Source organism: Miscanthus floridulus, chromosome 16, assembly GCF_019320115.1.
Source record: "Miscanthus floridulus cultivar M001 chromosome 16, ASM1932011v1, whole genome shotgun sequence".
NCBI lineage: Eukaryota > Viridiplantae > Streptophyta > Magnoliopsida > Poales > Poaceae > Miscanthus > Miscanthus floridulus.
The window spans coordinates 65520721-65543325 of NC_089595.1; the positions used below are offsets into that span (position 1 = coordinate 65520721).

At 42.6% G+C, this 22605-nt stretch overlaps 1 protein-coding gene across 1 annotated transcript; it reads right to left on the reverse strand.

Moving 5' to 3' along the window:
- Positions 1–12613: 12613 nt before the first annotated feature.
- Positions 12614–19932, reverse strand: LOC136510000 (receptor-like cytoplasmic kinase 185). The gene is made up of 5 exons (XM_066504575.1): positions 19579–19932; positions 15868–16064; positions 15536–15725; positions 14460–14851; positions 12614–13725 (listed from the first exon to the last, which is right to left on the reverse strand). Exons 1-5 carry the CDS (start codon positions 19682–19684, stop codon positions 13186–13188), a joined length of 1425 nt encoding a protein of 474 aa, XP_066360672.1. The 5' UTR covers positions 19685–19932; the 3' UTR covers positions 12614–13185.
- Between the last annotated feature and the right edge of the window lie 2673 nt (positions 19933–22605).

Consider the following 22605-nt stretch of genomic DNA (forward strand, 5'->3'; position numbering starts at 1 on the left):
AATGTGACCGCAACTGGGTTTGCTTCGTCGACACCTACCAGGCTATGGCCCATAGAGCCTTGCGGTACCTTTGCCAGATCTATGAAGAGCCCATTACCCGTAACCCCATGAGGTTCTTTCCACCTTTGGAAAAGAATCAACGGGCATGGAGGGCTCGCATAGAGGCTTTGCAAGGGCGGTATGCGCAAGAAGATAGTCCTACCGTGGTGCACTTGACCACGTGCTTGCTTGCTCTGGATGAGCAATATGACCAGCAAGCCTCGGAGCTGAGGAAGTGCCTTCGGCGAGCCGAGGAAGCCGAGATCTTCTCCAGGATGCTCCAGGTGCAGCTTGCCGAAGCGCATGCCAGTGCGGCAGCCATTAAGAGTCAGGAGACTGCCATGTCGGAAGCTTTGAAGGAGGCTAAAGATCAACATGCCCATCAGTTGGGAGAGGCCTTCCTTGTCACCAGGGCCAAGTAGAGGACGCTGACTGCTGAACAGCAGGATCCCTTGATCATGGAGGGGATCCCTATCCACCCGCCAGAAAGAAGGAGAACCGGTGTTGCAGTACCGCCAGCACCTCCACCCTCGGAAGTGCTAGAAGTAGACCCTTGATTCCTCTCACTCAGCCGTTGCTAGGAGAGGAGGCAGATCCATAGCCAGGGCGGTAGAAGAATCCGCCGAGCCTGGGAATGAAGATGCGTGGTCCAAAGTAGATTAGTTACCTTGGGATGATGTACCCGTAGTTAGTAGTGTCTTTCGTCGCTGTCCACCGGTATTGTAATCTTTTTGTTGTATTTCGTTCGTAGTTGTTGAGGTAGTCCAATCATAGGAAAGGTGAACGATGTGTCGAGAATGGGAGAGTAAGTGTCTATATGTTGTACCAGGATAAGGACATTCGGAATATGCATTTTATTTATTTCGCTGTGTTATTGCGTCCATCTACCTTAAGTCTCGTTAGACGTGCTTAGGGTTTTCGAGGGCGATGTTAAGTGGGTTACAAGAGAAATTACCATTTGGATGCGAGCAGACCAGCCGTGATTGGATAGCATAGGACACTGTATCGACTAATTATGGGTATCCCAGTAGAACGCTTGAATCTCTTTAAATCAAATCCATTGTTGGATTTAAAGTCCTTGTCCCTTGTTGTGAAATGAACCCTTGTTTGAATCTTCCCTTGCAATACTCCTCTAATTCTATGGTCTATGACCCCACCATCTTCATTGCGTGTAAGTTGGTAGTAGTTGCCTGGTTAATAGCTTGTGGTGCCACGACGAAATCGAGGGCCCATGTGGAACAGCTGCCACATGGTGACGCTGCTTGGCACGCACTAGTATCGAGGTTGTTGACCAAGTACATTTACCAAGTTACACCGCCATACCACTTTTGATACAAATATTCGGGTGTTTGAACGGGGAATCCACAACAGGTTGATGAAATAGTGTTCTCTCAAAGTAAATAAGAGGAGGTGGTTTCGGAGGAAGCATGTATGTTGCGATCTCACTTCATACAAAGGTTGGCGCATACTGTGGACAAGGAAGGCAAGGAAAGAAGAACACCTGGGAAAAGTTAGCCTTGGGTAGTAGGGAGTGCTTAGAAAGCCTGAGTGGATGTCAAGTCCCAGGCACTGTGCCCAGCTCGACCACGCTACACACGCTGGGTCGCTGTCACCGCGTGCTCCGCGGACACCGTCGGTGTTGGACCCATTAGCACCCTATCCTCGCATGTCTACGACATCGTGCCGCACTTGCTGTCCTCGTGCACTGTGCGCTTCTCCTTTTCCCGGCCTCTGGTCCGCTCTTGATCCTCGCCCTCGTCCTTGTACCGGACCCCCTCCCTTCTTTCTTCTTTAGGGAACATGGCCACCCGCACGCCTCCCTCGTCGAGCGAACCCTCTCTCCTCTCCTTTATCCCCCCTCTGCTCGCTTACGTAGGGAGCGTGCCATGCCCGGCTGTATCCCCACAGCGTGAACCGATAGTGTATCCCATCCATGCCGTCTCCACTTCTGGTGCGCTGCGCCCCATCTCCGTTCGCCACTATAAGATGCCCTTGGTCCTTGCACTTCTTCTTCATCCCCATCCCTCTCGAATCCTAAGCAGAGCTATGAGATCCAGTCATCATTGTGGAACTAGGTTCGTCTGAGAGAGGCGATGGTGTAATCTGAGAAGAAGGGATCTGGTTTTCGAAGAAGTTCAAGTCTACCATTGGTTAGTTTGGTCTTAGGGTTCATGATGTTTGACTTCTCAATCTCTTCTTTCTGGATCTGTTGGTCATACGCCATGTTTTGGATAATAATTATCTTGTTGTTTCTCCATTGCCCTCGTATATCCCGACTTCTGGAGTAAGCCTTGGTTGTACTAGGTTGCTCTTAACCGTGTAACTTTAAATCCCGGTGTAATTTAGTGTTCGACGCCGTGTAATCTTTTGTCATTCTAGATTTACGAAATGTGTTGCAGTTTCGCCTAAGGGGAGTGGATCCTACTTGTGTTGTAGTTTTTGCTCTTTCTACCTATAATGTAATCCTAGCCAATGTCATTGATTTGCTGCCCTAGAATAGACACCATGTAATGACAACCAACCTCTATGTTCGTTTACAACATTGTAATGAAAAAAGTCATGTTACCTTTCTTTCCCATATTTTCCCATTTAATGTACCAAATAGACCAACATTTCGTAGTAACGCGATGAGAAAACATATTAGACATATGAGCCATATTTCCCAAGATTTTTCCTATTCCAAGCACATCACCCGCAGCGAAGCGCGGGCAGCAGTTGCTAGTGTCTATGATGTTAGTTCTCAACTTTCCAAACCTTAGCGTCTGCTATCTGTATATGATGTTGCAGCAAAATCTAACTTTTGTTACACGAAATATTTTTTCTTGTCTCGTAGAAATAGATTGTCTGTGATATGCTTTCATGATGCCTTCAGGCTTGTTTGAATGCACTTCACCTAAATCTACCGGTGTTGAAGTGGATTGGGGTGGAAATTAAACTAAGTTCTACTCTCAATCCACTCCAACACATATGGATTGAGATATATACATGTGCATCCAAACAAGGCCTTCTGTGGTCAATCGCACAAAATAGCAGGATTTTTGCTTTGAGGGGTGCATTGATTACAGATCATCCTACTATAACTCTGAATCTAGTCAATTTGTTTGGTTTGATATCACTAAACTCTCATAGGAATATGTTTTGTGCTCTCACAAATAAAAAGTTTGTGGGTACCTCCATGAGAAACTGATTTTAACTAGTTTTCTAGCCACCCATGTGTATACGCGTCTACCTTTCTAGATTAAAAATATCGCCTAGGGAGTTCCTCCCATCAAAAATCAAAATTCAAATTCATGGGATGACCCTATAATAATCAAAATTCAAATTCATGGGATGACCCTATAATACGGTACTCCATTCTGAAGGTTTGTGAGTGACATCCATGAGGAACAACTAAATAAACGACACACAATACCGACACATTTCTACGGAAGGAAGGAAATAAAATTTCTTTTAGAACTACACAACTTCATATGTAAATTTATTAGAGATGAAAAATGCAACGGATATTTTCTGCCCACTCCTCCATGGCCAAATCTAGATATGCAATATCCCTCCTTCAGTATTAGAAATTGTATATTCAAAGTCATACCAGACCTGAATCTGAATACTCAAAGTCAGAAAATCTGTGATAATAATCCCATAGTCACGGTGGCTGAATATTCATGTGGCAGGAGAATGGCAAATCAGCTTTAGGAGAAGTTTTAGACTTTTATGAGCAATGGAGATATGTCTCTCTGGGAGGATCTTCTTGATCTCTTGGACAAAATCACGGTCTCTGATCAAGAGGACAAAGTTTCTTGGGGGCTAGATCTCTAGAAATCTTCCGGTCCGAACTATTCAGACCGGAAAAGCACGCCAATGATTTCCCGCATTGATCAGCAGCTAGTCCCGTCTGTTGGCAAGTAAGGCAGAAACAGGCTAGGGACGAAGGCGGCCCACGAAGCGTACTCTACGAAGAGCAGCGATGTATACGATGTTCGCGTAATATACATGCGATGTTCTCATAGTATACATGTGATGTTCTATGGTGTTTTTTTATGTTCACACGGTATACATGTGGTGTTCTATAATGTATTTAGTGATGTTTAAGTAATATATATGCGATGTTTATGTTATGTATTTATTTTTATGTATATTATACTACCAAATTCATGAACCTAAAACTAGAATATTGTTCTTCTAAAAAGAGAACATTTTTCTTACGAAGACAGAACAAGTCTAGAACATCATCTCTGCTCAATAAAAGAAAATGTTCTATCTTTGTGAAATTAATGTTCGTTAATGAACTTTATCTAAATATATCTATGTGGAGTCTTGTTTTGAAGCATTTATTATAGAAAACACAATGGTGCAATCGGAATTTAATTTGGATACTTTATTAGTTACGATTTTTTTTAGTTTGTACCACAGGCAAATCAATGAAATGGAAAAAATAATCTGTACTTGCTCAGTCCTCCACTTCCTGCGCACCTAAATGTGCTTCCCGCGCGGCGCGCGTTGCAGCCTTGGTCGGCACGGGGTTCGGCAGGAATAATTCGGCGGGAAAGCAGCCAGACGGATGTTACCGTCCGATTGGTCGGACTCTAGCACGCCCCCTAGATCTCTCTACCACTTTCGGACTGATGGGGTGTCTGTTACAAAGGAACTGGACATATTTGGAAATGCAAAATGCCCTTAAAAATAATAATAATAATTGTTTGGCAAATGCAACATCATAAGCTGCCTGAGGTTTCTGTCCTACAGCACAGGGGCTGGAAAGGCAATGTCAAATGCCTTCTTTTGTGACCATATGTTTTTTCTTGCCACCTTAAACGATACATATGGGGGTGTATCAGTGTATGTATGATATTCTCATGGGGACTGGGACTTTTTCCCAATCTCAAGGGTGGACTTTTGAGGGAGCTGGTTGTATGACAAATGCAATGTCCCAAAACCATTCATGTAGAGTAAATTTCACGTCCGATCCTTAAAATATTGGACTGATTTCGTCTGGGTCCCTAAACTATGAAATTGCACTCTAGGCTCCCCAATCTACTTAATTTAGTCCATCTAGGTTCTAAACAGCCCAAGCGGTGTCAAGCAGTCGATGTGGAGAACGTGAGGCACATGTGACCCTCGGCAGCTGCTGCTGGCTTTTTAGCCAAAAAGCCCCCGCACGATTTCACCTTCTCCACCTCACTCCTTTCCATAACTCTCAGACCTCGACGAAGGGGAGAAGGGGCGGAGAGCGAGGACGACTCGACGGCCGCGCCTAGAGGGCCCTCTAGGCACGGTGAAAGGTCCTAATATGGCTAGAGGGGGGTGAATAGCCTATTTAAAAATCTACAAACCGACTAGAGCATTTTGATTAGTATAACAAATAGCAAAATACAAACTTGCTCTAGCTCTATAAGGGTTACAAGCCACCTATCCAACAATTCTAGTTATTATGATCACTAGGCACGCAATTTACAAGGTCACTACTCACTAAGAGCTCTCACAATTGCTACACTAAAGAGCTCCACTAGATGAACTTAATCCACAAAGCAAGCTCTCAATTCTAGCTACACTAAAGAGCTTGTTATAGCTAGTTTGCGGAAATGTAAATGAGTAAGTGAGGTGATTATATCGCCGCGTAGAGAAATGAATCAATCACAAGATGAATACTTTATCAATCACCGAGAGAATACCAAAGGGCAAGAGACAACCAATTTTCTCCCGAGGTTCACGTGCTTGCCAGCACGCTACGTCCCCGTTGTGTCGACCAACACTTGGTGGTTCGGCGGCTAAGAGGTGTTGCACAAACCTCGTCCACACAATTGGACACCGCAAGAACCTACCCACAAGTGAGGTAACTCAATGACACAAGCAATCCACTAGAGTTACCTTTCGGCACTCCGCCGAGGAAGGTACAAATCCCCTCACAATCGCCGGAGATGGCCACGAACAATCACCAACTTGTGCCAATCCTCCTCCACTGCTCCAAGCCATCTAGGTGGTGGCAACCACCAAGAGAAACAAGTGAATCCCACAGCGAAACACAAATACCAAGTGCCTCTAGATGCAATCACTCAAGCAATGCACTTGGATTCTCTCCCAATCTCACAATGATGATGGATCAATGATGGAGATGAGTAGGAGGGCTTTTGCTAAGCTCACAAGGTTGCTATGTCAATGCAAATGGCCAAGAGAGTGAGCTTGAGCCATGGGGCTTAAATAGAAGCCCCCACGAAATAGAGCCGTTGTACCCCTTCGCTAGGCACAACACGGGGTGACCGGACGCTCCGGTCAAAACGACCGGACGCTGGACCTCAGCGTCCGGTCATGCGATGCGTGCCACGTGTCCCCTCTCTTCAAATGTTGATCGTCCGATCTCAACGATCAAGTGATGACTGAACGCAGCAGCTCAAAGTGACCGGACGCTGAACCCCAGCGTCCGGTAGTTTCTAGTAAGCATCCAGAGACGACTTTTCACGACCGGACGTGTTCGGTCATGCTCGACCGGATACACCCAACGTCCGGTCACACGGCAACTCCCCTATGCGCTACCACATCAGTAGGACCGGACGCAACCTTCTAGCGTCCGGTCACTAAATGACCCAGCGTCCGGTCAGAGACTGACGCTAACGTCTTCATGCTTCACCTGACCGGACGCGCTGGTCCAACCGAGACCAGCGTCCGGTCACTTATAGTGACCTCCGTCTTTTCTGTCTAGGGACTGTCCGCACTCTACGGGCGGACACTCCGCTAGTGAAGTTCCTAACCCTTGCTCCAATGTGCTAACCACCAAGTGTTCTTGCCATGGATTTGTGGACATTATGGTAGATTTAGGCCATTTTCATTTGAAAGTAGTTGATTTGTTGGCATGAATGGTGGTGTTCTAGGGTTCTTGGTACGGATGGGAAATTTTTTTAACTGAATGTTGAAAATTGGTTGAAATATAGGTCCAGAGTCTAACTAGTTCAGTCTAGAGGTGCATCATGGTGGTTTTTTGTTGGTGTTCGGGAGAGCCGTGCTTACCTCGATGGAAAAATTGACTGGTTTGATCAGTGTGATGCTGATACTTGGTCACCCTTATGGATAAAGGACTTTGTGGAAGAGTTAGATTATGATAAGGAATCACGTACACTAAAGGTGCATTGGTTATTGCCAGGGAAGACAATAACAAATGGTTTGAGACTTATAGAGACTAATAGTGACATAATGGTCATGATGTCTGTGATTGATAGGGTGAGGAACCTGGTCATTTATCTTGATCATCATGATATGATTTGTTCTGGTATCAATTGGGATGCCATTGTAGCAAATCCTATCTGTAGTTTGCCCAAGGTCTTTAGTCCTGTTAAGGTTGTGACAACTGAAAGGAAGGAAGGGGAGAAATTGCTAGTGTTTTACACAAACCTAAGGAAGGCCACTGAGTGGAACCAAGATCCAGTACATGATGGCATTGAGGCAGATGACAGTAATTCAGATGACTCAGACTTTAATGAATTTGATTATGAGATTGGATTTTCTGATGATGACCTGTTTGCTGACAATGTCGATGATGGTGTGTTTGATGAAGGGGCAACTAAGGGTTGTAAAATATTCAAATGGAAGAAGGCTGCGGGTAGCAAACTCAAGAGGAAGCAATCTATGACTATGTCAGTTGGAGATGAGGATGAATCAATAGAAGAGGAAGAGATTGACTTGGCAGATTCTGATGAAGGTAGGAAAAGGAATAGGTTCAGGGAATTTTGGCAGTAAGATTTGCTGAATCCATCATTCAGGGTAAGGCAAGTATTTGGTACAGTTGAGCTTGTGAGGAAGGCCATCACAGAGTACAACCTTAGGAATAGGGTAGAGATCAAAATGCCTAGAAATGATAGGAAGAGAGTCAAGGCTCATTGTGCTAAAGGGTGTCCATGGAACTTCTATGCATCCATGGACAGTAGGACAAATTGTTTTCTAGTGAAGACATACAATGGCCATCACAACTGCCAGAAAAAGTGAATGATCAAGACTTGTACCTCCAAATAGCTTGCAGAGAAGTACTTGGAAACATTTAGGGTAGACAACAAGATGACCCTACCTAACTTTGCAAGAACTGTTCAAAAGGAATGGAACCTTACTCCATCTAGAACCAAGCTGTGTAGAGCAAGAAAATTTGCATTGCAGACTATATATGGTGATGAGTTGAAGCAGTACTCTTAGTTGTGGGATTATGGGCAAGAGTTGAGAAGGTCCAATCCTGGTAGCAGCTTCTACCTTAATCTAACAGAAGGGGCATTTAGTAGTTGTTACTTTATCACTTGATGCTTGCAAAAGAGGTTTCTTAAGTGGATGCAGACCAATCATCTTTTTGGATGGATGCCGCCTAAAGACAAAGTTTGGAGGGCAGTTGCTTACTGCTGTAGGGATGGATCCAAATGACTGCATCTTTCCAATTGCTTTTGCAGTGGTGGAAGTTGTATCTCTCTTGTGCTGGAAATGATTTCTGCAAAGCCTAAAAGATGACCTCCACATTGACAACACATTCCCATGGACTATCATGACAGACAAGCAAAAGGTATAATAACATTTGCACAAAGTTTTCTGCATAATCATTGACTAATAACATTTGCATGTTTGTTCACTAACACATTACCACTGTATTTTTGTAGGGTCTTATCCCAGCTGTGGCACAAGTGCACCCCGGGGCTGAGCACAAATTTTGTGTGAGGCATCTGTACTAAAATTTCCAAGTCCATTTCAAAGGTGACAACCTCAAAAACCAGCCGTGGACATGTGCTAGGTCCACCTATGTGAGGCATTGGGGGAAGAACATGCAGAAAATGAAGGAAATAGATGCAGCTACCCACCAATGGTTGGAGCAAATGGCACCAAATACCTGGGTCAGAGCCTTTTTTAGCACTTTCCCAAAATGTGATGTGTTGCTCAATAACAACTGTGAGGTCTTTAACAAGTACATCTTAGAGGCTAGGGAGATACCCATCCTAAATATGCTGGAGAGGATAAAAAACCAAATAATGACTAGACACTACAACAAACAAAAGAAAGCAGAAAACTTTGTTGGAACTGTTTGCCCAAGGATAACGAAAAAATTGCCAAGAATGCTAAATTTGCTAATATTTGCTATGCCATGCCTGCTGGCCAGGGAATATTTTAAGTGTAGTCTAAGAAAAACACATACATTGTTGATATTGTCAACAAGCAATGTGAGTGTAGGAGGTGGGATCTCACAGGTATTCCATGTTCCCATGCCATTTCCTGCTTGAGACATGAGAGGATACCTCCAGAGACAGCGATCCCTGCCTATTACTCTGTTGAAGCTTTTGCAACTGCATATGCCAACAACATTTGGCCATGTAAGGACATGGCTGACTGGGAGAAGACTATTGGACCTCCAGTTGCTCCACTAGTTTATGAGAAAAGGATTGGGAGGCCACCAAAGGCAAGGAAGAAACAAGCATATGAGGTTCAAGGCATAAATGGACCTAAGCTAACAAAGCATGGGTCCAAAATGCACTGCAGTTGCTGCAAATCACCAGATCACAATGTGAGGGCATGTGAATTGAAGAAGGCAGGCATCAGTCCAAGTGGCATTGAAGAAATACCTCCAATAGTTACCAATGACCATGGTGTATGTACTATGTTATGTTCTGTTATACTAGACAGTCATCCCTTCAATTGTTAACATTACTGTTCTTGTAGGATGACATAGAGGCCGAGGCACCACCACCTTTTGATTACCCAATGCAAGAAGAGATGACATAGGAAACAATGCTTTCACAGATGCTTTCTCAGGTTTGTGTGATTTCAATTTTACTCTACTATTTGCATGATCAATTTTACTCTACTAATCTCAATCTGCATTTTTCTTGCCGCCTGTAGCCCACTCAATGCAGCAGCCTAAATCAGCAGTAGGGACCCTTGCCAGACTCTACCTTCATTCAGTCCAACCAGCCAACTACAAGACTAGTAGTTATCACTGATGCAACTAAAGCAGGCGGGGCAAGAGTGAACAAGAAGAAAGTAACTACTGCCGACAAGAGCAAAGAAGCTGGACAAGGTGGAGGGAAGAAGGGCAAGAAGACTGAAGGAGTTCAAGGGAAGAAGACCACAGCTAAAAATGATGCATGAAATTGTGGACGTGCCAACCTAACTTTTGTGACCGGAATAGGAAAGCGATATAGCTGCCTTTTGTTGATAGCAACATGGAATAGGGTAGCAGTATAGTTGCTTTTGTGGATAGCAACATCTTTTGTAATGCATAAACACTTGTATGCATGCCAAAAGTCTAGACATCTTGTATAGGGATGCCTACACTGAACTGCAGCTGTCCAAGTGTAGATGGTTGTATGCATGTGATGCAATGCCATTGTCTTAGGCTACAAACTTCATGACTGGATGTACAACTTTGGTTGCTAAGCATCACAATGCAGTTTGCATAAGTGAAATGTGTTCTTCTGAAATTGCAGTCACAAATACCACAAATTGCAGTCAGATAACATACATGATCAATACCATAAAGCATTACCAGTTCTTACATGGAAATATTACAAGTTCACACAAAGCATTCCTACTCCCCAAACCTACTTCATATTCACCATTCACTTCTTCATCTGAACAAACACCGGCATCAGTTGCACAACTACAATTACCAAGCACATACAGAGAATGCATTTCAAGAGCCCTGCAATATCATATCATATATTGATCAAAGTTCTAAGCTCTACTTCAACAGCTGTGGCATGCTCTACTTCAACAACTGTGGCATCTCCATTTCCCAGGTCGACATTCTTCTCCAAAAGGCTCTCAGTAACTTTATCAGATTGCATCCCAGCTGCCTTTTCTTTTGCTGCTTCTGTCTCCAAGTGGTTGATGTATCTTGCCTCCCAAAGGAAAAATGGGCAACCAGTTCCATCTTTCAGCAGATTCATCAAACAGACAAAGCACACATACTGAAAACTTGGACTCTAATACTCGGATTTGGAATGAACTCAAACTGGCAAACCTAACTTACATTGTGATCTAGGCAGGCGTAGAAGATATGATCCAAGGACCACGGCTGCTTCGAACGACACTTTACTACCTTATGACGATGGCACTTCCGGTACGTAATCAGTCGCGACTCATCACCGTGCCTCCTGGTCGCCACCACCGAGCTCAATTCGGCGGCCATCTCCCCCACCGCCCGCGCCTAGAGGGCCCTCAAGGGGCGGCCGTCGGGTCGTACTCTCTCTCTGCCAGCGCCGCCTCCGTGAACAGCACCAGTCGCCGGCATCGCCACGCTCCGCCCCTTTTCCCCCTTTCGTCGAGGTCCGAGAGAAAGGAAAGGAGTGAGTGGGAGAAGATGAGATCGTCCGGGGGCCTTCTTGCTAAAAAGCCAGCAGCTGTCGAGGGTCATGTGTGCCTCCCCTGCGTACGTGGACAATTATGTGGGCTACTTGACATTGCCTGGGCTGTTTAGGACCTAGATGGACTGAATTAAGTAGATTGTGAAGCCAAAAGTGCGATTTCATAGTTTTGGGACCCAGACAAAATCAGCTCAATACTTTAAGGACCGACCCTGCAATTTACTCATTTGAGTATATTTGTATTTGCAGGATTGACTTGGGCTCTTTGGAATTCTCGTAACAAAAGGGCGATTGAGAAGATGCCTAAATCTCCTTCTGAAGTGTTGTTCTCCAGTATATCTTTTCTGCAGAAGTGGATGGTGCTGTTGAAAGGGGATCAAGGAAAGATGCAAAGCTGTCATCAACAGCATGCTGTGTTAGGCGAAGCAGTTCGAACCTAGCAATATCCTGTTATCCAACATTGGCGAGATTTGGTCTGCTTGTAATAGTATAGAATGTTATCTGTCAAACTCTAGCTGCACACTGGTTTCCCGGTTTCCAGACTCATGGCTTTCAATATATAAAAGCAGAGGTATTCTCCTTAAAAAAAATCATAGTCGGGACGGTTCACGGTTATGTAGCTCACTAATCACCTGCTCGGCTGTGCTGCCTGCAGCTGCGGCTCACGATTTACTGTAGGAGCAGCCAAAATAGCTATCCGATCTGCTTTCATCCCTATTCATTGACCAAAACTATCATTTCGTATATTCGACACATATCCATGCCTGAATTTGAGTCTAAGAAATATATTTGTATATATCTAGTGGTATCCAGCTTTCATTCCTAGACATTTTATGCTTATTTGCAATGTGAAATAAACATGCATTAAATTTTCTTACATCCTCCATCGGTCCCATAAAGAATGCCATTCTCACTTCTCGAGAAATAAAAAATATCAACTTTGAACAGATATATATATATAAGAAAATATTAATATTTATTATACATAATTAGTATCATTAGATGAATCGTTAAATATATTTTCATAATAAATTTATTTAGAGATACAAATGATGCTAATGTTTTCTACAAACCTAGTCAAACTTAAAAAAGTTTAACCAACACCAATCCATAGCGGCGAGTATCCTCTAGAAAAGATCATTGGAAGTGGATGGATATATCACCAGTTCTGATGCAATGAATCTAATGAATGAAAGTTTGGTGCACCAAAAAAAAAAAGAAGAAAAACCAGTTTTCAAAACAGCATGCATAAGACATGATAAAAGGGGCACGACAGTTTTCTGGTGCAGAGAGCATAAAGGATGTGTTCTGACAACTCAACACAAAAATGTCACAAGACAGATGTATCAAACACAGGTGGACTGCTGTAACCCCAGTTACAAACCATTCAAGAAAAGAACATCACATTCCTCGACAATGATGTGACTGCTGACACCCATCATGCAGCAACAGAAGATACCCACTGGGTGAGATCCTGTGCTCCCCAGTGCAGATTTTTGCCTTACCTCAACATTTTGAACCGAATGTTGTTATACACCGTGATGACAAAGGCTCATAGGCATGAAGATCACATTCATGAGGAATAGACGTCAGGAATGGGAGTTTTGATGGTGGTTGTGGTGGCAATGATATTTGTATGGAGAAGTTACGAAGCAGTGGCAATAGCCGGTGAAGGGAAAAGGGGAAAGCTCTATTCACAAAGACCAAGGGACCTAGATGTCCTGTTTGGTGCTAGCAAGGAACTCACCATTTTTTTCTGAATGATGAGTGGATGAACCTTTTGCTTCCGCGTTCTGCTCATACGTTCAATGCTGCTCTGAGAGTTTGGTTACTTTCTCCCTCTTGATTTTTCCCCAAATGTTTTGGCCTCTGCTATAGCACGCTGGCTTTCAGCAGTCCTAGGAGATCCCCTCTTCCTTCCTGCGTGAGCAGGACTACCCAATTGTGAACCTGACATATCCACATCATCCAAGCCAGACCGGTGACCAGAACCACTACCAGAGTTTGTCCTGCTAACCTCAGCTTCGTATTTTGATGCTGCGGTGGCTTCCCTTCTCAAATCTGGAGAATGGTGATTCGGTGAGCGGAGACGGCGTTGGTCATTTCTCCCTCCACCTCGGCTAACCCTCGGAGTAGATGAATTACTCCGATTATGTTGAACAGGCGCATTTGGATCATATGTCTGAGAAGCTAGGTATGACAGAGCAGTGACCACGTCACCTATAAAGGGGCGAGTAGCAGCCTGCTCTTGCAAACACATTGCAGCAACAGCTAAAGCTTGATACAGTCCCCTCATGGGGAAGCGGCCCTGAAGTAATGGATCAGCCATTTTAGGAAATTTTCTGCGGTCCTTGAATAGAGGACGAGCCTGCAAAAATAATCGACCATAAACCAGGTATCCAAACTTATAATTCAGAACATATATCCATAGTAATGTTTATATAAGAATAAGCAGCCTAAGAATATGCACAAGACATTTTTTGGCATAACTAATTCCAGGCATGATATTGCACCAACTGAATACTTTTATGGAGGAACTACTGATGCCACAAGCAGTCTATACCGTTTCAAAAATAATTTCATCAAGTATAGCAATGGTATCATGCTTTAGAATTCGGAGATAATGTTCAAGGAATGAAAAAAGAAAAGGAAATGGTTTATGAAGTAGCACAAGATAGAAGTCCAGCACCATAAATACTGATCACATGAAAGGGGGTTAAAAGAAATAGAACAATCAAACAATAGTGAAAGGGAAAACCATAGCAGAGTAGCTCAAAGCAACTGATTTGTTTGACTGCAACAATCTATGTGGCTTCCTAAAAACTCCTTGATTGGGCATTTGTTCTGCTGACTAAACAGGCTGCACTGACCTATTCTGTTTCTGTTTCTTGGAACTGTCTTATTGTTCAAGATCAGGAAAACAGTTTAATCCTATAGTAATTCTTTTGACAAAATCTTGCTGTATTTTTTATTAGATGCACTATTATATAATTGCATTCACTTTATCTCAAGAAATGCAATGGCTGTGTGACCTTTTCATTGGTAAACTGAAGGCAAATGATTAATTTTATGAAGAAAATTAAGTAGACAAAACAAACATACCCATGCAACTAGGTTTTGCTCTCCGTGGGGTCTTGTGTTGTCAATTGCTTTGCGGCCAGTAATCAGTTCAAGGAACACAACACCAAAACTATATACATCAGATTTAACTGTAAGCTGCCCTGTCATTGCATACTCTGGAGCACAGTAGCCATAAGTTCCCATAACACGTGTTGAAACATGAGTCTTGTCACCAACAGGGCCAAGTTTGGCCAGGCCAAAGTCTGATAGCTTCGGATGAAACCCTTCACCAAGTAGAATGTTTGAGGACTTGAAATCCCTGTAAATAACAGGAGGACTTGCCTTATCATGCAAGTACTCTAAGCCCTTGGCGGCACCAGCAGCAATCTTCATACGTGTATTCCAGTCCAGAGGTTCCTTTTCAGGTGGAATATCTAACATAAAAGTTAATTATATAATTAAATTTTATTCAGGAAAATTTTAACATATGAGAATTGTTAGACTATATAGATTGGGCTGTTAGTCTATCCTCTATAGGCCTAGTCGCCCAGGCCTATTGGCCTCACGGGTGTGATCTGTTGCCAGCCTTGCAGGCCCTGCACGATCTTCCCTGATGGATTACAAGTTGTATTAGGCAAAGATTACCATAGATTGGTTCTGTTTCCATGGGCCATCCTACGGCATCCTTGCCTATATATTTTGTAGCCTTGCTCCTCAATTAATCAATCTACGATTTCCCCTAGACATATTCTCTCACAAGAATAAATGTGTGAATATCTTTTTCAAGAAAAAATTAAGAGTTCCCACAAGTCATAATTAAAAGGAAATGAAAAAAAAAGTTTTTCATTCCTGGATGGTGATCAAAAGAAACTCTAAAACTGCAAAATTCCAAGTACTGAATGTTCAATAAGAAATAACATGGATACATGTCCATTCTCCTCCACAAAACAAAGCATCTCAAATGTAGAATGATGGATATTAGAACTGCCACTAAGTGATGCGATTATACCTAGGTCCATTTGGATTTCTCAAAGATCTGTTGATTGATGCTATTTAACAGAACTCTTTCAAGATAAGTGTGTCTTAGTAATAAATGTTGATAATTATAGCAAACTAACCATGCAAATGATCCTCAAGTGATCCCAATGGCATAAACTCATATACAAGAAGACGTTGGTCCCCATCAGCACAATATCCAATTAGGTTGACTAGGTTGTCATGGTGCAACAGACTAAGCATTAGAACCTCAACCAGAAACTCCCTGTTTCCTTGAAGGCCATTGCGATCAAGTTGCTTCACTGCAACAACCTGCATGGTGTAGTTTGGTTAAGAGTTACACTGAAGAAAAGGTATTCTCAGCTATGTGTCAACCAACCATATCGTAAAATACGAGAGGATCAATATAAGAAAAATGGAATTCAGAAGCATCAAAGCATTTTGAATCACAAACCTGCCCATTCTCCAACCGTCCTTTATAAACACGACCAAAACCACCCTCGCCCAATAAGCAATCTTGTCTGAAGTTCTTAGTGGCAGCTGCAAGTTCACGAAAAGTGAAAGTGTGTGCTGCAATATGTTGATTGTTCCCATCCCTCAGGATGACTGCATCCTTCTTAGAGTCTGGTCCACCCTGTGCTTTTGATTTATCTGAAGCACGGTTAAAGGGTTCAACATAAACAAGTTGAACTACAACCAAATATGCAAAGTTAAAGAAGTAAATGAAAACTAAAAGAAATTTAGTGCAACAAGACAGGTCATACATCAAGTATTTCAGAATAAGTTGATGCTAGAGCACTTAACACTTATCTTTACTAGCAAACATGCTCATGCATTGCTACGAGTAACGATCTTACGGTCAATATTTAGAAAATAGAATATATCATTGGATGATAATTTAGGACGCAGTATGCAAATCCAACCCAAGTTTATGGGGCCGATGACCCAGCCTTTGGTGAACCACATCTTTATTTGACTAATCCGACACATACATAAATTACATGTTTTAAAGGAAAAAAGGGGAAAAAAGACAATAAAATGAATAAAAAAGTCAACTTGGGCCACATCTTCCTGGTCCAGCACACTTTAACCTCAACCAGCACTCCCAGCCCTAATAACGTAAGTAAGAGACTCATGTGCTCAAGCACGCAGCGCAGCTTACTTTGATCCTTTCCCCTCGCAGATCTCTTCTTTCGTAAAAAACGCCATAGCAGCATCTTTTGTAAAAAACGCCCTAATAACATGGTGTGTTAGGCTGGAACACGCCGGCCGCGTCTGCATGCATGTGTGCGTAAGAGGTTTGCTGTTGGGTACATGGACTGTTCAACCAGTAAGCATTGATAGAATATGGCTTGTGTTTTGATTCTTCTGGATAGAATCATAGAAGGCATACAAAGGATAGTTTCTGAGCTTTGCAAGGAAACAACTTTAGTTCCAAGCTGTCATGGATGATAACGGAAAGACAGGGAACAACATGGCTGTTGATGTGCACAGTTCAAGAAGGCTTCTAGAAGCAACGGAAGAAGAAACCTTATTGCTTTTGATATTATTAGGTAGAGATATCTTAGTACCTTACAGTAATTTTTTTTCTCAATCGCTGCAGGAGAGCTGCGTGTCATTTCATTAAGATGGAAGAAAGAACACAGTACTCCCTCTGATTCCAAATGTAAGTCATTTAGGAAAGTGATACAGTCTCCAATGTGACACTTTGATTTGCGTTTTTGTGGTAATATATCATTCGAAATAGTGGAAGTTATATGGTATCTAGTAAAATCAAATGGGCCATCTGCTGTTCAGATGCCCTATAGCGACGGTGACCTGGTGCTGGGTGAGAAACAGCTTGGGCTGGCCAAAAATACCATCATCCATTGATAAATTCCAGGTGCTGTGCCTGAACAGAGGTGATGGGGATAGGAACAAGTCCTCATGTGTGATAGTATCTGGTGTGGGTTGGGCGTTGTGGAAAACAAGAAATGATCTAGTTTTCTCCAAAAAAATCCTTAAATCTCCTAAACAAGTGGCTTACAAATCTCTTGGCTTTCTAAACCAGTGGCAGACGCTGGCGAAGAAGGAAGACAGGGACAACACGGAGGAATTCCTGTTGAAGATGAAGGAAGGACTTTCAAGATGGTGAAATGTGCCTAGACAGGAATATGGTGTCAAACAGATATGATGAGGGTCTGGTGGCCAAAAGACATGAAGAAAAGGGAGGACAAAGGCAAGGCAGCTGTGGCTTAGCTGTTTCTTGTTCTCGTTTTGCTGTTCAGGATTGCTCTCTTGCTGTGGTTTCCTCCTTTTCTGTTTGCTTTTCGTTGTAGCGACCTACCTGTTTCTGTTAGTGTTTCTCTGGTTGGGTAGGGCTTGGTGTTGGCTTTTAGGTGGAGGTGGTCTTAAGTGGAGGTGAGTTTTAACTGGGCTTTGCACGTTCTTGCAAGCTGGTATCCCCAGCAAAACGTCTGTGATGCTTTCAATATAAGCAGGGCTAAATGCCTTTGGTCTAAAAAAATCTAATAAAATCAATCATATGTTGTCTATATAAGCAAGGCTTTGTTGTTGTTGTCTATCTATGTAATGCGCATGTATTGATGGGCCAAGTTAAAGAAATTTGACCACCTAAAATCCTAAACAACTGACATTTGAAACCGGAAGGATTAAGTGATAAATAAAGGGAAACTTAAATCTACTGGTGAAATACATAGCAAACAAAGAAAATAAGTAAAACTGAAACTACTGATGCTAATCAATATCACATGATCATAGAGTGCAGGGACAAATCTAGGGGCTGGGGCAGACAGATATGTGCTCAATAATCATCATCAAACAAATTAGAGAAAATTTTCCAGAACTTCCACATTCCATAGAACCACACTACTTTGGGAGCTTCTCATAAACCTATGCCTCCTACAGTATCCTCAGCACCTGGGCCCACTCGTCATTGTCACATTTTACCACTACTTTGTTTTACTCTGTTTTGCACTATGTGACGCTACGAGTTGGCTCAGGTGGTCAGGATAATGCAGGAGGGAAAAAGTGATAGTTTGTGGAAGGGGGCCGAAATTAGTGGTAGTTTAGTCATGAGTCACTTTCTTTTCTTTTTCTGTGAACACACAGGAGAGTTGTGTAGCGTTGCATTTAATAGGAGAAGATAAACATACAACATACCAACCCAACCGGCCACCCCATTGTTCACAGAGTACGTTCGTGCGTGTTTTATAAAACAAGAAACGAGCTGACTTAAAATAAATCTGGCTTCAGTCTTCGCAGTTAAGACAAGGATATGGAGTTAGGGATGCAAGGTCCACTTGTTGGGGTCACTGGGTTGACCAAAGCTTTCTAAAATGAACTAATACGGCATGCCATGTAATAACTAATTTAGATGGGGAGAGATGAACTAAAATGGCCCATTTGCGTCATCTATGTGGTGGTTTAATGAAATTTACTCAACAGATATTTGTCACTTCTTATCTGTAAAAGAACATATCTTTGACGAGCTTAAGCTCTACTACTCTGGTACTTCCAAGGCAATGGTCATGGCCCTTTTTTAGTTTAAGGGGTAATTATCCCAGCCACTTTATGAACAAAGGATGCACAAAACTCGCTACTTCATGAACAAAGGGTGCATAGAACTCTAATGGTTGTCCTCTCGGGCGTGTTTGGGACTACTCTACAAACTCTACTTCATTAACTCCACCGTGGAGCAGCTGCACAAAAAAAACATGGAGTTTGTGGAGCACCCCTTTAGATGCTCTCACAACTCCACATTTTTTCCTCGAACCAAGTGCCTGGAGCTGAACCTGTTTGGCTAAAAAACATGGAACGGAGCTAAAAAAAAAATGGAGTGGAGCTGTCCCAAACAGCGCCTAAAACTCCTGGAACAAGTTAAACTAACATCACTTCATCATATAGCCCAACATAAATACTAATTCCACAAATGATAAATGCCATTTGCTAAACGAAATATGAGAGATTAACTTCAGCTCTATCATATCTGAATCCAATAACATAAGTAGTTTAAGGACTGCCACAACAGTGAGTTTGCTCATTTGCTAATACTATCCACCCAAATCCCGGTTTAGCGCGCACCAGCCGGTCACGTCAGAAGAAATTACGGACCATTTCCCACCACAAACGCATCCAAGATCCAGCTTTTTCCCAGGAATCGCACCTGATTCGACCCGGGTGACGCGACGACTCGACGAACCGTCCTTCCGCGCACCGCCCTTCTTGGTCGCCCCCTCACCAGCCGACCCGAAGCACGGCAGGCAGCCCATCCAAGAGCCGCCCTTGCGAGAGGGGAAAAGAGCCAAGAAGCGAGCAGCGGAGGCCGACCCACCAGACGGAACGGGGATTCCTCCCCGATCTGGGGGCGGTGCCCCTCCCAAAATCCGATCTTTGAAAGACGCGGAGGAATTTGGATGGGATTTGGGAGCGGCGGGTCGGCGGGGAGCGGGAGCGGGCGCGGAGGCAAGGACAGCGAAGGCGTCCAAGGTCTTACTAAGGGCAAAAGTCAGCTCCAGACAGAGCAAGGGGAGAGATCCTTTGCGGAATTCAGTCCACGTACTCCCGTGCGAAACTTTTTAAATAAAATATACTATTTTAGCATAAAATTTTAGGGATAACTTGCCATATTTAAATAGACTAGGACTAGTTAGTTGTTAAGTTTAAAAATTAGCTAACTAATTGTTACTCCGTTTGATACTGAACTAATTATTGGGTTCTATAGGCTAAAACTAGTTGTTAGACCTAATAGTTGGGTTTTATGAACTAATAAACTAACAACTACCTGAGGCTTTGGCTAAACTTTAGCCCACTTATTAGTCCTTTTTTATCCTTAAGGACTAAAATTTAGCTAACTAATTGTTAGTCCAAGGGATTCAAACAGAACCTTATGAATAGACTAAATTCTCTAAGGACATCTTCAACAATATGAACTAGGATTAGCTCTAAGCTGATTAGGTTTAAAAAAAACTCTAATAAGTGAATAAATATAGAGAAGAAAGACCGCCACAAGTAGCCTTGAATATCTGGTGTGAGAGAGATATCATGGACATTGCAATGTTAAATTATAAATAATTAAAAAATAATTCAGCTAGCTCTAAAACTAGACCATTAGAGATACCTTAACAACAAAATTCTTTGACAAACTATCTCTTTTTGTTGGATTTCAAATTAACTTTACTCCCTGACTATTAGTATCTACATGTAATATATTGAGAGACTCTATATGTAATATTGAAGGTCGACACTTTTTCTTTGGTTAGTGCATCACTTTCTCTATTACATTAGAGATTTAAACTATTGTGGTTGTCCTATCTCAAATATCATTATTAGTTTAGTAATATAGACATAAAAGAGTTCTAGATAATTTTATTAAGTGTATTGCGTGGAGAGTCCTATGTCTTAACGTATTGCTTGGTCTAAGGAGCCGAGAGAAAGCATACAACGCATACGCACCTTGCTACACGCTACATACTGTTCTGTATGTTTCCACCAAGATGCATAAATCAACGCCAAGCTCCTTGTTGCTACATATGTACCAGATAACTCGGCGTGATTCATTAGGTGCACACTGATAGACGTGTGCTGAGACGTTGCTACAACAGAAGGCCAACATCCTTGCTCGTCATCAACGGCGTCAAGAATGGATTTGGCACCCGCGAGGATAATGCTAAACACAACATTGATCATGTCTCATGGTGAGCACACCAATATACAGTATTGGATTTGGCACTGACGACATGTAGGACCCTCATGCTTCTCTTGTCCCTCTCGAATCCTCTCCTTAACGGCCTTTCCTTTCCATCATTACCTAAGTCATTTTTCGTCAAGGATCAACACACTTCTATGACCAATAGCTCGAGTTCATCACAACGTAACAAATATGACGCTCAATTTTTTACAAACAGATTTTCGTCACGAATTCGTCACAAAAATGTTCTTTATGATGAATACCGCTTCTACATTAGATGAAAGTTATTTGTCATGTATGTTCACATCCCTACTGGTGAACAAAGAGCTGTAACATCCCAGATATTAAGGAGCAATTAAAATTTTGATCATGAGCATCATCAACTATAATCACCAAGTATCAGGTCAATTATGCATTTCAAGTTTCAAAATATAGCCTTCATATGTTGCATTTGTGGTGTTTTATATGATACATGAAATGTTATTAGTAATAGTGCTTAGGGTTCTTTGTGGCTTTATATATGTGAAATTGTTTAAACAATTAAAATTTTATTAAAATAAACTTTGTAGTGCATAGTGTGTACTTTAATGTGGGATCACAAGTTAATGATGTTTACAAGTCAAATATGTTTAAAATTGAGCCAAAGATTGGATTCAATGTTGAATTTCATACTTAGCAAAATTTTGCCTAAGTCCTAGAAATGCAAATATTGAGTTCAAATTTTGGTGAATTATTAAATAAATTTTCATAAATAAAACTTATCCAATTTTTGTTCTATTGATTGGTAGTATGTTTGGGCTTTGATATCATGCCATTAGTTGTCATATTTGTTTAGTCTTTAGCTGTTAATTAATTAGCCAGAGTTGCTAATCAAACCAGTTTTGCAAAACCCAAACTGAATTTCAGTTTACAATTTCAAAGTACCTGTTTCAAAACTCCAAAGTTTCAAAACCATCGATCTTTTGATGTTCATAATTTAACCAAAGTTGTAGATCTCTGTTTAGGGAACAACTTTGCTTAAGGGTGCTCATCACGTTTAGTAGAGAAATCGAGAGCAAGAGAGCGAAGAACAGCATGGTTTTAGTCGGTGAACAGTATCGACGGTGAGCTGCTCCTGTGCGTGCCTCACCGTTGGCTGCCGCCCTCGATTCACTGCCTTAGCGCGCGCAGAACACGCAGCTGTTTCGGTGGCAAAGCTCAAGTAGGAGCTAGCGACCTCAACGCCTCTCCCGCGCTCGATATAACGTGACGCTGTTGGCTGCCTCCTCCTTTTCCCTTTCGTGTCGCCACCGCCGTGCACTTTTGGCCCGCCGGTGAAATTCACCGCCACCACTGTACCTCCACCCAATTGCTCGCACCCGTAGCATCGCCTCGTCTTTGCGCATTGCCTAAGCCTACTCGCGTCAGCCCACTCCACCAGAATCACCCCGGTGTTGGTAGCCGCCGCGACCATGTCACCATGGCCGCCGTGCCCCCCTCCCCATGGCTAGTGTGTTCTGATGC